Here is a 13,469-nt window from a genome sequence, read left to right as displayed (position 1 = left end):
CAAGAGCAACAAGAGAAGTGATGACCTTGAGGTATTATTGCTAAACTATTAATCCAGAGACCCAAGTAATGTCTGAGACCTGGGTTTGAATGTCACCAAGGCAGATGGAGAAATTGGAATTCAATGAAATTAATCCAGATTTGAGAGTCTAGAAGACCATAAGACATAGGAGTGGAAGTAAGGCCATTCGGCTCATTGAGTCCACTCTGCCATTCAATCATGGTTGATGGGCATTTCAACGGCACTTACCTGCACTCTCCCCCATCCCTTAATTCTTTTCGAGATTAAGAATTTGTCAATCTCTGCCTCGAAGACATTCAACGTCCTGGCCTCCATTGCGCTCCTTGGCTGTGAATTCCACAGGCCCGCCACTCTCTGGCTGAAGAAATGTCCCCTCATTTCTCCTCTAAATTGACCCCACCTAATTCTAAGGCTGTATCATGGGTCCTAGTATCCTCATCTGAACAGAAACAATTTCCCAGCGTTGACCCTTTCTAAGCCATGCATGGTCTCGTAAGTTTCTATTAGATCTCCCCTCAACCTTCTGAACTCTAACGAATACAATCCCAGGATCCTCATCCATTAATCGTAAGTTAGGCCTACCATTTCAGGGATCATCCGTGTGAATCTCCGCTGGACATGCTCCAGTGCCAGTATGTCTTTCCTGAGGTGTGGGGCCCAAAACTGGACACAGTATTCTAAATGGGGCCTAACCAGAGCTTTATAAAGTCTTAGTAGCATCTCACTGCTTTTACGTTCCAACACTTGAAATAAATGACAACATTACATTTGCTTTCTTAACCATGGACTCAACCTGCAAGTCAACCTTTAGAGAATCCTGGACTAGCAGATCCCAGATCCCTTTGTACTTTGGCATTATGAACTTTCTCACCATTGATAAACTAGTCCTTGTCTGTGTTCTTTTTTTCGAAAGTGCAAGAGCTCACATTTGCTCACATTGAATTTCATCAGCCATTTCTTGGACCATTGTCCTAAACTGTCTAAATCTTTCTGTATCCTCCCCACCTCCTCAGAACTACCTGCCTGTCCACCTAACTTTGTATAATGGGCGAACTTTGCCAGAATGCCCCTCATCTCTTCATCCAGATCATTTATATATAAAGTGAACAGCTGGGGCCCCATCATTGAACCCTGTGAGACACCACTTGTCACCAGCTGCCATTCCGAAAAAGAACCTTTTATCCCAACACTCTGCCTTCTGTCAGACAGCCAATCCTCAATCCATGCTAGTAGCTCACCTCAACACCACGGGCCCTCACCTTGCTAGGCAGCCTCCCGAGAGGCATATTTAATCTTTAAAGAAATATACACAGTAGGCACCATGTTAAAACAATAACACAAAAGCACAATTTCTCTTTCTGTGAAAGGATTTTCTTGCAGTATTTTGCTCTCTCACCACAAAATAATTGTGAAGTGTGCTCCATATCCAATTATCAAGTTATCATGGTCAAATTCATTCTTAATAAGCACCAATGGTTTAAATGCCATGATCTGTGATTTCCTTCATTTGATATTTGTTTTTGATGCACCAGCATGGCAGTCTGTCATTTGACACTGATGACATTGATAATGTTAAAAATCACACAACACTTGGTTATAGTCCAACAGGTTGATTTGGAGGCACTAGCTTTCGGAGCACTGCTCCTTCTACTTGATGAAAGAGCAGTGCTCTGAAAGCTGGTGCTTCCAAATAAACCTGTTGGAATATAACCTGGTGTTGTGTGATTGTTAACTTTGTCCACCTTAGTCCAACATGGGCTCCTCTATATCATGGATGTTGATAATGCGAACTAATAGCATAAAAATGATCTAAAAAAAATTGAACATTTTGTGGGCCAAGAAAAAAGCACTTTAAGTGCTCCAGACAAATTGTACCACCTGCTAATGTACTGGAAGAGAAGGCTGTTACCACTGATATCATTAATTGTTGCTCTCCTTTGCTTGCATCACATACTTGCTGCATGCATTTACAGAGTTCATTTATAGTTTACCAGAAAATAATGCAATACTGCCAAAGCATAGCTATATATAAATCTGATTGTTTCATATCAAGAGGAAAATACCAGTTTCACACTAAATTGTCCAGTAAAGCTATATGGGTGTACGTGAGAAATAATAGAAGAGGGTGACTATTTTAATGGGATCGTACTACAGGTTCCCAATAGTCAGCAGGAAATTGAGGGGCAAATATAGAGGGAGGTCGCAGATAGCTGTAAGAAAATAGGGTTATAGAGTAGGGAACATTAACTTACCAAACATACTCACAACTGTCATAGTGTTAAGGGCTTGAATGGGGAGACGTTTATATCTCCTTTTGGGAAATAAGGTATGACAAGCTCTTGAGTGTTAGTGGGGGAGTAGTTTGGGACCAGTGACCATCATTCTATTAGTTTTAAAATAGTTGAGGAAAAGGATAGGCCTAGTCCACAATTTAAAAGTTCTAAATTAGGGCAAGGCTAATTTTGATAGTATTAGACAAGAACATTCAAAACATTACTGAGGGAGGCTGTTGTAGATACAGGTAATAGTACATCTGGCAAGTGGGAGGCTTTCAAAAGCAAGATAATGAGAGTTCAGGGACAGCATGTTCCTGATGGTGTGAATGGCAAGGTTACCAAGAGTAGGGAAAGAGGCATGTGTTGGGTAAAGACAGTTGGGATCAAGCAAATCTCTTGAGTATAGGGGATGTGGGAGTACACTTGAGAGGGAATTCCTGATGAAGGGCTTACACCCAAAACGTCGAATTTCCTGTTCCTTGGATGCTGCCTGACCCGCTGCGCTTTTCTAGCAACACATTTTCAGCTCTGATCTCCAGCATCTGCAGACCTCACTTTCTCCTCCAGGGAAATCAGGAGGGCAAAAATTGTTCATAAGATAGTTTTGGTGTATAAGGTTAAGTGGAATTCAAAGACCCTACAAGCATATTAAGGCAAAAGAGCAACCAGGGAGAGAACAGAGCTCCTTAAACATTAACAAATCCACTGATTGTAAACAAATATTTTGTGTCAGTATTTACTGTGGAGGAAGACATGGAAGCTAGGGAACTCGAGAAATAAATAGTGATACCTTGAAAAATCAGTTCACATTTCAGAAGAGCAGATGCAGGTAGATAAATTCCCAGGTCCTGATCATTGTAGTCCAGGACATTGTGGGAAGCTAGGGAAGAAATTGCAAGGCCCCTAGCAAAGATAGTTGTATCATTGACAGCCATGGGTGAGGGGCTGGAAGACAGGAGGTTGGATAATGTCCTGCCATTGTTTAAGAAAGGCTGCAAGGAAAAGTCAGGGAACTACACACCATTGAGCCTGAAGTCAGTGATGGGTGAATTATTGGAAGGATTCTGAGAGACAGGATTTACATGCACATGGAAAGGCAAGGACTTATTCGGGATAGTCAGCATTTGCTTTTGTGCATGGGCAATCATGTCTCACAAACTTGACTCAGTTTTTTGAAGAAGTGACCAAGATGATAGATGAAGGCAGAGCGGTAGATATTGTCGACATGGACTTTAGCAAAGCCTTCTTGCTGGTAGACTGGTTGGTAAGTTTTGACCACATGGGATCCAGGAGTAGCTAGCCAATTGGATACAAAATTGGCTTGACAACAGGAGACAGAGGGTGTTTTTTAAGATTAGATTAGATTACTTACAGTGTGGAAACAGGCCCTTTGGTCCAAAAAGTCCACACCGACCCGCCGAAGCGCAACCCACCCATTCCCCTACATTTACCCCTTTGCCTAACACTACGGGCAATTCACCTGACCTGTACATTTTTGGACTGTGGGAGGAAACCGGAGCACCCGGAGGAAACCCACGCAGATATGGGGAGAATGTGCAAACTCCACACAGTCAGTCGCCTGCGTTGGGAATTGAACCCGGGTTTCTGGCGCTGAGAGGCAACGGTGCTAACCACTGTGCCACCATGCCGCCCACCACGTGTGGTAAATGCTTGCTGATTAGACTGGATGCTGTGAATGGCAGCATGCCACAAGGATCGGTGCTAGGTCCACTGATGTTCATCACTTATAGAAATAATTTGATGCAAAACAGATTTACAAGGATGTAACCAAAACTGAAGGGTTTGAGATATAACAAGAAGCTGGATGAGCTGGGACTTCTTTCTCTGGAGCGCAGGAGGCTGTGGGGTGACATTATGGAGGTTTATAAAATCATGAGGGGCATAGATAAATAAACGGCCATAGTCTTTTTCTCAGCATATATGGAACGAGCTGCCAGACAAAGTGGCAACATTTAAAAGACATTTGGACAGGTACATAGATAAGAAAGGTGGAGAGAGATATATGTCAAATGCAGGCAAATGGGACTAGTTCAGGAAAGCTCGTCAGTATGGACCAGTTGGGCTGAAGGGTCTGTTTCCATGCCAAATGACTATGATATATTCCATTAAAAAAGCAATGAAAGTTAAACTCAGGAATGAAATGTCATGAAATAGTGTCTTAGGTCATAATCTCAATTAATTTCAAGACAGGCACCATTCAAATTACCTCATCATCAGCAATTTCCATTTTTTTTGCTTTCTTCTCTTCATCTTTATCTTCATCATCATCCTCATCTTCCCCTTGATCATCACTGTCATCATCGTCATCATCATCATCATCGCTATCCCCACATTTTCTTTTTCTCTTTCGACCAGGAGTGGGAGTTCCTAAAAACCGGTGCTCTCCATTGCTATCAGCACTGCCAATAGTCTCCTTCTTACCAGTTCGTTTAGCATGAATAATCTTAAGCCTAGTAACAGTGAAAGTATGTTAGCTTTTAAAACAAGGGCACTGTAACATGATCTCTGGCAGTTCACAAGAATTATGCGCAACAACATATAGGAGAAAAGAAAGCCTAACAATTTCCTGGTATCCCATCTGATAAGTATCATATATTGAACAATAAGCTTCATTATTCAACTACATTTTGTTGAACCAAGAGGGAAATACAAAAATAATGCAGAACAATTTGTGGGGGGGGGGGGGGGGGGGGGGGGGGGGCAGGGGCAAGTGACAAGAGGCGAAACAGACTACCAAACTTTACACTTGGAAAACCAATGTGGCAGATACAAGTAGCATTTCAATTTACAATGTAAATGGCAATAAATTTGTTTTATTTCCAAGATGTTGCAATTATGAAAGTATGTAATATGCTGCCCATTACTGCAAGGGGATTGGAGCACAGGAATAAGGAAGCTTTGCTACAATTTTACAGAGCTTTAGTGAGAACACACCCACAATACCAAGTGGAGTTTCAATCTTCAAATTTAAGGAAGGATACACTTGCATATGAGTCAGAAGGAAAATTTCATTAGATTTCTCTGGAATGAAAAGATTGACTTGTAATGGCAGACTGAGTAAATTGGGTCTATATTCTCTGGAATTTACAGCAATGAGAGGTGACCTCTTGGAAATGTACAGGCTTTTCAAGGAGACTGACAGAGTAGACTGATGTTGCTTCACTTGGCTGGGAAATAGGGGCACTCAGGATAAGGGTGAATCAGTTAAGAAAGAGATGAGGCAAAATGTCCTCACTCAATGGGTTGTAAATCTTTGGAATTTTCTTCAAGTATAGAAGCAATACATACTGCATTGCTGATTCTATCATTGGAATAAACAAAGGTTTGGTGTTTCAGAAGTCAAATAATGTAAAGAGCAGGTGGTTAAGTGAATTGAAGCATCATGGTTGTATTGAATGGTGAAGTCTCAATAGACCATATGGTCGACTCTTTTTACTTTGTCCAAGGAAGAACAGTATAAAACTTACTTCCGAAGTTTTCCTTCCACAATCCATTTGTCTCGTCTCAGATTGGACATGTGGTCAATGTTTTTATCAATTTCACTGAAAAAGATGCAACACAAATTATCAATAGACCTCTTCTAAAAGGCACACTTTATCTGAAATTTAAGATAAAACACTTACTTTACCACAACCTTGCTGCATGCAAGTTCATTAACCAAGAATGCAAGTACAGAAGCTTTCTGAGCTGGCGTGTGTGCCTGGAAAGGTTTTGTGTTTAAACTCTGACTAAGTTCAGTTTGTCCATTATGGGCCTCCAGGTAGATCTGTAAGATCTCTGAAACAGTATCCTTGTTAATCCTGACGTTGGTCACATGGTCTCCAAGAAAAGTTCGTGCCTAAAGTACAAAATATTTATCAAAATGAACATATATTACTATTAATAATGTGGTAGCAACTCGGTTTATAAAGTACAGGAATGTTTGTATCTGACAAGAATTCCCCCCAGTATACAAGTCAAGTCAATGTGTAGATCAACAGAAAGTGAGGGCTTTGTTACTTTTTGCATCAAGGAAACTGGATAGATATACATTGTGTTGCACTATTCTGTTCAGTTCTGCCTGAAATAAATAAAGCAACTTGTTGATCAAAATCAAGTCTCGGTCTAGCAAAAAAGTCTATTCAATGAACCTTTCGAAGGTTCAGAGAGCAAAATCACATTCAGCACTGAAAATTCCATAAATTTGATTAAATTGTAGGAATTTTCCATGTGTCTCACCATCTGCTAATAGAAATAATAGTTGGGGCTCAGTCCAAGAAAATATAGAACCCTCATCGCCAAAAGCATGATACATTCCTTCAAGCTATTCTTAACATTATTTTTAAGATGAGTGACATTGCCTGTATTATCCTGTCTTCTTTCCACATCTAAAGCCATAAACCAAGGGTAATGTGCTTTTTTTTCTTTTAGAACAATTCATACTGACAGTAAGAATAATTTAAAACAAAAATCCCCTTAAATTTAGAAAGACTTCTTTATAAACACTCATTTTCTGCTGGAAAGGAATTATGATCTTTAAAACATCTTTAAAACTCAAATGAGCAATATTAGAGAGAAGCCAATTGAAATTAACATATTAAAAAGCATTCCAGCTATTCAATTTGAGTTGAGATATCAATGGACAGAAAAAAGGGTTGTTATATTTTCAAATGGCATCCCATAGGGTATTTGACAGAAACATGGAATGTGTTAAAAGCAACATTGCATAGAGGTGAATATAGTAGTTTAAATCTGCATTTGTATTTACAGCAAGATTCTTTAGACAAGTTGAGGATGCAAATTAGAATTCACAAAAAATGTTGGCTTCCGTGTTGATGTAACAGGACAAATTTTGACAATACTTAACATTGGTTTTAAGCTGAGACTTTAAAACAGGGTGCTGAACTTTGCATTATTATTACTTCCCGATTTAAAAATAATTTCTGAAGTTAAAGTAAAATTAAATTCTGATATTATTTTACAATACAGTAATAAGAAGGAGGAACAAGTGTCGGCCACATGGCCATTAAAGCCTGCTCCATCACTTAATGAAATCATGGCTGATCTGATTTTAACCTCAACTGCATCCCTGCAAATCCCCAATTATCTTTTTTCCCCTTGGTAATAAAGAAACAGTCTACATCTGTCTTAAAAATATTGAAAGATTCTGCATCCACCGTTTTTTGAGGAAGGGAATTCAAAAGACTCAATTTTCAGAGAAAAATATTTCTCTCATCTGTCTTAAATGGATGACCCCATTTTTCAAATGATATCAAGCTCTAGATACTCCCACAAGAGGAAGCATCCTTTCCTTATCCACCCTTTGGAATTTTATATTTCAATTAAGTCACCTCTAACTCTGCTAAACTCCAGAAGAAACAGGCTTAGCCCATCTTGCCTTTTGTCATAAAGGAAACTGCTAATTCCAGGTATTATACTAATACATCTTCTCTGAACCGCTTCCAATGCATTAACATCCTTCTCTAAGTTTGGTAACTGTACACAACACCCCAGATACGACCTCATAAAAATCCTGTATAATTGAAACATAACCTTCCTATTCTTATACTGAATAAACCTTAACAATTCTGTTAGTTTTCCTGATTACATGTTATACCTGCATACTAATCCTTTGGAATTCATGCAGTGGGACACTCAGATTTCTCTGCACTTCAAAGTTCTGCAACCTTTCGTACTGCAGTCCACAAACAATTTAAGTAAACAATTTGTAACTGTTCAGATATTGAATCTGAATCACATTCCGTAGTTTTTGAGACCAAGCTTTTTCATTCACACATGCTCACTTGCAAGAAATCTCAAAAAAAATGGTAACTAGTTCAAGAAATTTTAAATCCAACTGATGGTCAATGTCTGACAATTGATCACTAATTTATGCACTTAAAAGTGAAAAATCCTGGTTGATTTTGTTGCTGAAATTGTCTCATACCTGTTTTATGTGTGTGAAATAGTTCATTAGACTATGAGCTGAATTGAATTTGACAAATTAATCAACATCTGTCTTGATCAATAGGCTAGTCCATGGCTAATAAAACATATTACATAATATTTTTAAAAGTGAGGATTATAATTATAAAAGAAAATCAACTACTTATGAACAACAATCTGTTACTTTGTTTCATTTCAATGCTGTAATCATTAATAAAAACAAAGTGTATTCATACCTTATGACCTGATGGTAGCCCTGGGTCATGTACAGCAGCAGCCAACAGTCTCACCAATAAATTCTGGACTTCTCTCATGCTGTCACCCACATTAAGCAGTCCTTCTTGAAGTACATTCAAAGTTGGGACATCAATACTTAAATCAAAGCCTAGAACCTTACCAAAGTTGTGGAGAAACTGTACGACCATAAGGCAATCAGCAAAAGCACCCCCAGGTAGTACAAGACCAGGAATGGGGTGGAATTCTGGTAGAGCCTAGCAGCAGAAGCAAATAGAAGAACAAATAGTACAAATAAACATTTCTTGAAGAATAACTAGCCAGATGATGGTTCATTTCACAAGTTCTTGGGTTACCATCATTATCCAATGAATGTTAATTTACACATGCCTACTTGGCCAAGTCCTTTTCTAAAACTTTAAGATTTTGTCTCAGCGTGAGTTCTCAATAGGAAATAAATTGAGAAAAATTGCAGAACACATGGGTGATTGATTGTTCAATTGAGTTATATCCTCCAGTTACCGAAGCACAGATATAAATAAATGTGAAACATTGATTTGAAAGGGGCACAATAAAGTAGCTATGAACATGATGATTAAGAATAATTAAATCCTAGACTTTTTTTTGCCAGTTTAATCATTTCTACATTCCATGTCAAGTAAAATGTGTTTTATTCAGCACCACAGACCGGAAAGCTCCAACCAGCATGTTCCAGTACTTGCAAGAAGCGGTTTCTAATTTGGTGCCAGGTTACAAACTGCAGTTTTTAAAAAAAATGTGAAATACGTGCACACACACTCACACTTGTATCAAATTTGAGGACAGGTCAAAACAATATTAAGGCCTTGCTTTTTTTGCATTATTGTCATAACAGACTGACAGTGACAAAATGTTTGCTGAGAATATTTAGTCAGGCAATCATAATAACGATTTGAATACTGGCTCCTTTTAATCAAGGGTAGCTATGTGGAGGTGTGGTGTTGGACTGGGGTGGACAAGGTCAGAAGTGTCTTGTGAATTCTGAACTTTTTACACGAATGTAGCAGGCAAAGTTACTCCATAAAATAGCAGTGTTTTCAGACCGAAGTGATTGCAAAAGAACTGCCAGCAGTTTGTACTCCTTGGGGTGTAGATTCATTGTTCCCTGAAAGTGAAGTCGCAGGTAATCAGCGTAGTGAAGGTATTTGGTACGCTTGCCTTTATTGAACAGTGTTTTGAGTTCAGGGGTTAGGATGTCATTTTGCAGCTCTACATGATATTGTTGAGGCCACTTTCGGAGTACTGCATTCAATTCCAGTCTCCCTGCTATGAGAAAAATGTTATGAAATGGTTAAGAAAAGATTTACAAGGATGTTTCCAGGGTTGGAGAGTTTGAGCTATAGGGAGAGGCTGAATAGGCTGAGACTATTTTTCATTGAGTATTAGAGGTTGAGGTGGGATCTAAAAGAGGTTTATAAAATCATGAGGGGTATTGATAGGGTGAATAGTCAAGGTCTTTCCTGCAGATAAGGGAGTTCAAATCTAGAGGGCAGGTGAGATGTGAAAGATTTAAAAGGGACCTCGGGGCAATTTTCACACAGAGCGTGGTGCATGTATGGAATGAGCTATTGGAGGAGGCTAGTGCAATGATAGCATTTTAAAAGCATTTGGATGGGTATATGAAAAGGAAGGGTTAAGAGGGATATGGGTCAAATACTGGCAAATGGGGTTCGATCAGTTTATGATACCTGGTCAGCATATAGACAAGTTGGACCTAAGGGTCTGTTTCTGTGTTGTGCATCTCTGTAACTCTGCCTCTCAATAGCGGAATTCTTAACCGCTGGGTTAGTTGGCATTTTTGACATACTAGCATGACCCAATCCCAATGTCAAGTGACCCAAATTTTATTGTTCTTCTCTTAAATCCCTGACAACAGCTATTCCCTCAGAAAAAAATTGATCCTATGGCTGATCTAGAATCTCTCTCTCACTTGGCTATTTATAAAAACTGCCATCATTAAATCACCATTCCAGCAATTAGCCTGTTTTCCTGACTCTCTAAAAAGAAGCAAATTGTTTCTACACCTACTCATTCAAATAGCACATATCCATAATGACATAAATAACCAAGCAATCTGATGAAATAAAGAAGCTTCTCAAGTGGGCAATTCATGCTGAGAATTACTACTCTGTCTTATATCCCTCCTGCCATCGTCACCTGTGGCCTACGTTCCACTCAGTGGCTTTGCTGAGCAAATAAAAAGTTGTTGGCCTCTGATTGGCTGGCACCTGTTGCTGAGTGGGATGTCTGCCCAGGGACCTTGATCCTTGTGAAGGCCTACTGCAACCAAGTTAAGTGCCTGTGCCATTTAATGCAGCAATACAATCTGTCACCAACATTACATTTTACCCTAACTTTCTCTTTTTTTAGTATTACTATTCTTTTAAATCAAGCAAAGTGAAATTTAACAACTCTATCATTTTCTATGTTGAAAACTCATTCCCATCAACTTCAATGAATAAAGTCTCTTTACTTCTGCTCTTATTCAACCAGCTGCAATCCAAATTTCCTTTTCCATCCCAAATTATTTGAGCTACTTGACAATCAGTCTTTGTGCATCCCTAATTACCTTGATAATTCAGGAAATGTGTCCTTCCTCACTCCAATATATTCTTAAATTAAATGCTTCTCGTTGCACTCTTCTGGTCACAAATTTACACGAGCCACACTTCTTCAAAGACAATTTGTTCATATTTATCACAAGGCAAAACAACAGTATTCATCTCTTATCCTTACTGGATGTTTCGCTCTTACTTTTAAGACCTACTGATGATTGATTGGTTCACCACAACCTTTTTATTTAGGGGAATTGGGGAATAGCAATAAAATATTGACATTGACATTAATGTTTTCATTCATGACCACATTAAAGCCGTGTCCACCACCCTGAAAAGCAACAGACATATTTCCAGTACTGAGTTACTGTCATGAAGCTTAGTCTCTTTGCTGTCAAATATTTACCTCTCATCAACAACGTTTAACTTTCTATAAAAACAAAATGCATCCAAGAGTGGAACAACACTGATATCTGAAAAGATACTTCCAAAAACTTTTCTTGACTACTTAGACAAAAAGATAAACACGTCAGCAGACATATTATGCTCATTTCATCTCTGACCTATTTCCTCCATCATTTAAAATGTTTCATTTTTAAACAATGCTGTTGTGGTTCTGTTCGCCGAGCTGGGAATTTGTGTTGCAAACGTTTCGTCCCCTGTCTAGGTGACGTCTTCAGTGTTTGGGAGCCTCCTGTGAAGCGCTTCTGTGATGTTTCCTCCGGCATTTATAGTGGTTTGTCTCTGCCGCTTCCGGTTGTCAGTTCCAGCTGTCCCCTGCAGTGACCGGTATATTGGGTCCAGGTCGATGTGTTTGTTGATAGAATCTGTGGATGAGTGCCATGCCTCTATCAACAAACACATCGACCTGGACCCAATATACCGGCCACTGCAGCGGACAGCTGGAACTGACAACCGGAAGCGGCAGAGACAAACCACTATAAATGCCGGAGGAGACATCACAGAAGCGCTTCACAGGAGGCTCCCAAGCACTGCAGATGTCACCTAGATAGGGGACGAAACATTTGCAACATAAATTCCCAGCTCGGCGAACAGAACCACAACTAGCACCCGTGCTACAAATCTTCTCCCAAACTTTAAACAATGCTCTTGTGATTAAGACTGCACTGAACTTTTTTCCTCATATGGCATCTAAGCTGCAAATACTCAACTCTGCATTTCCCTCAGCTTTTCTCTCCACCCTATTTATTCATGTAATCCTTTGAGAATTAACACACTTCTATTGTAATTTGATTTGTTTCCAAGATCTCAACTCTTCTACTTTTTCTCTCACTACTTTTAAGATCTCTTAATCAACAGTTTTTGGATTTATATCATTCTTTGCCTCACTCTTTTTGAGAATGTTCGTGTTTCAAATTATCACATTTCATGGGTTATGATGATTATCTGGTCAGAACACTTAAAAACTCTTGCAACAACATTCTCATTTCAAACAAAATATGCATGCATACATACAAATACAGTGCTGAGTTCAGTGGAAGAACTGACAGAAGGATTCATCCTATGAACAATGAACTATGTTGGGGAATTTAAAAAATTGTTAATTGTTGTGCAAGATTTACCTTATGATCTGACAAACACATATCTTCATTAGGTTTCTTTAGCTCCTTTGCCATTTGCAGCTCCAACTTTTTCTGTTCTAATTTCCGTTCTTTATTTAAACGTTTCTCAACCTTCTTCTCTTGCTTTAGTCGCTCCTTTTCCTTTGAGTAACAATAGATTATAACTTTCTTTCTTGTTTCACATGCTTGGTTGAAGAATTCATTAATTTAATTACACTGATCAATCAAAGTTAGAAGGTCACGACAGCTATACTTCAGGATCAAAAATGAGCAACTTTAACGTTAATATATGTGAATGGATCTCTATGACATTGGATCTTGAACAGATCATGATAACTTGCAGTAAGACACAATCCCCTGACAGCCCAGTGCTCACGGACATATACAGGAGCTTAGGCAAGCAATGTTTTGCTTTTGAAATGTGCTTCCTGGTTTTCAAATCCCTCCATAGCCTTGTCCCTCCCTATCTCTGCAATCTACACCAGTTCTAGAACCAAGATATCTGCACTAGTCTAATTCTGAATTTTTGACTTCCCTCAATTTTATCTACAAGACCATTAATGCAGTGCCTTCAGTTGCTGAGGCCACAGGTTCTTAATACCAGCCTACAGTTCACTGCCTCTCAACCTTGCTCTCTTTGTTTAAGAAATGCCTTAAAACCTTTTGGTCATCTGACCTAATTTTTGCTTACATCACTCAGCGTTAAACATTGCTTTACAATGCTCCTCTGATGCAATATAAGTCGTTTCATTATATTGAAGGCACTGTGAACGTAAGCTGCTGTTTTTGATGTTTTGCTGTCAACCTGATCCATG

General features: G+C 39.0%; 1 protein-coding gene across 8 annotated transcripts in view; it reads right to left on the bottom strand.

Moving 5' to 3' along the window:
- baz2ba (bromodomain adjacent to zinc finger domain, 2Ba) overlaps positions 1-13,469 on the bottom strand; it is a 369,151-nt gene that overhangs the window by 74,536 nt on the left and 281,146 nt on the right. For all 8 annotated transcript variants that reach the window (XM_060827214.1, XM_060827207.1, XM_060827211.1 and 5 more), the window contains 5 exons: positions 12,655-12,795; positions 8,480-8,734; positions 5,942-6,156; positions 5,786-5,860; positions 4,525-4,768 (listed from right to left, as the gene is read on the bottom strand). In XM_060827214.1, coding sequence (XP_060683197.1) covers positions 4,525-4,768; positions 5,786-5,860; positions 5,942-6,156; positions 8,480-8,734; positions 12,655-12,795 — 930 coding nt within the window. The remainder of the gene's footprint in view (positions 1-4,524; positions 4,769-5,785; positions 5,861-5,941; positions 6,157-8,479; positions 8,735-12,654; positions 12,796-13,469) is intronic.

The sequence above is a fragment of the Hemiscyllium ocellatum genome, chromosome 7, assembly GCF_020745735.1.
Source record: "Hemiscyllium ocellatum isolate sHemOce1 chromosome 7, sHemOce1.pat.X.cur, whole genome shotgun sequence".
NCBI classification, from domain to species: Eukaryota; Metazoa; Chordata; class Chondrichthyes; order Orectolobiformes; family Hemiscylliidae; genus Hemiscyllium; species Hemiscyllium ocellatum.
Note: the sequence above shows the minus strand (reverse complement) of the source record. Positions and strands in the feature narration are given on the sequence as shown.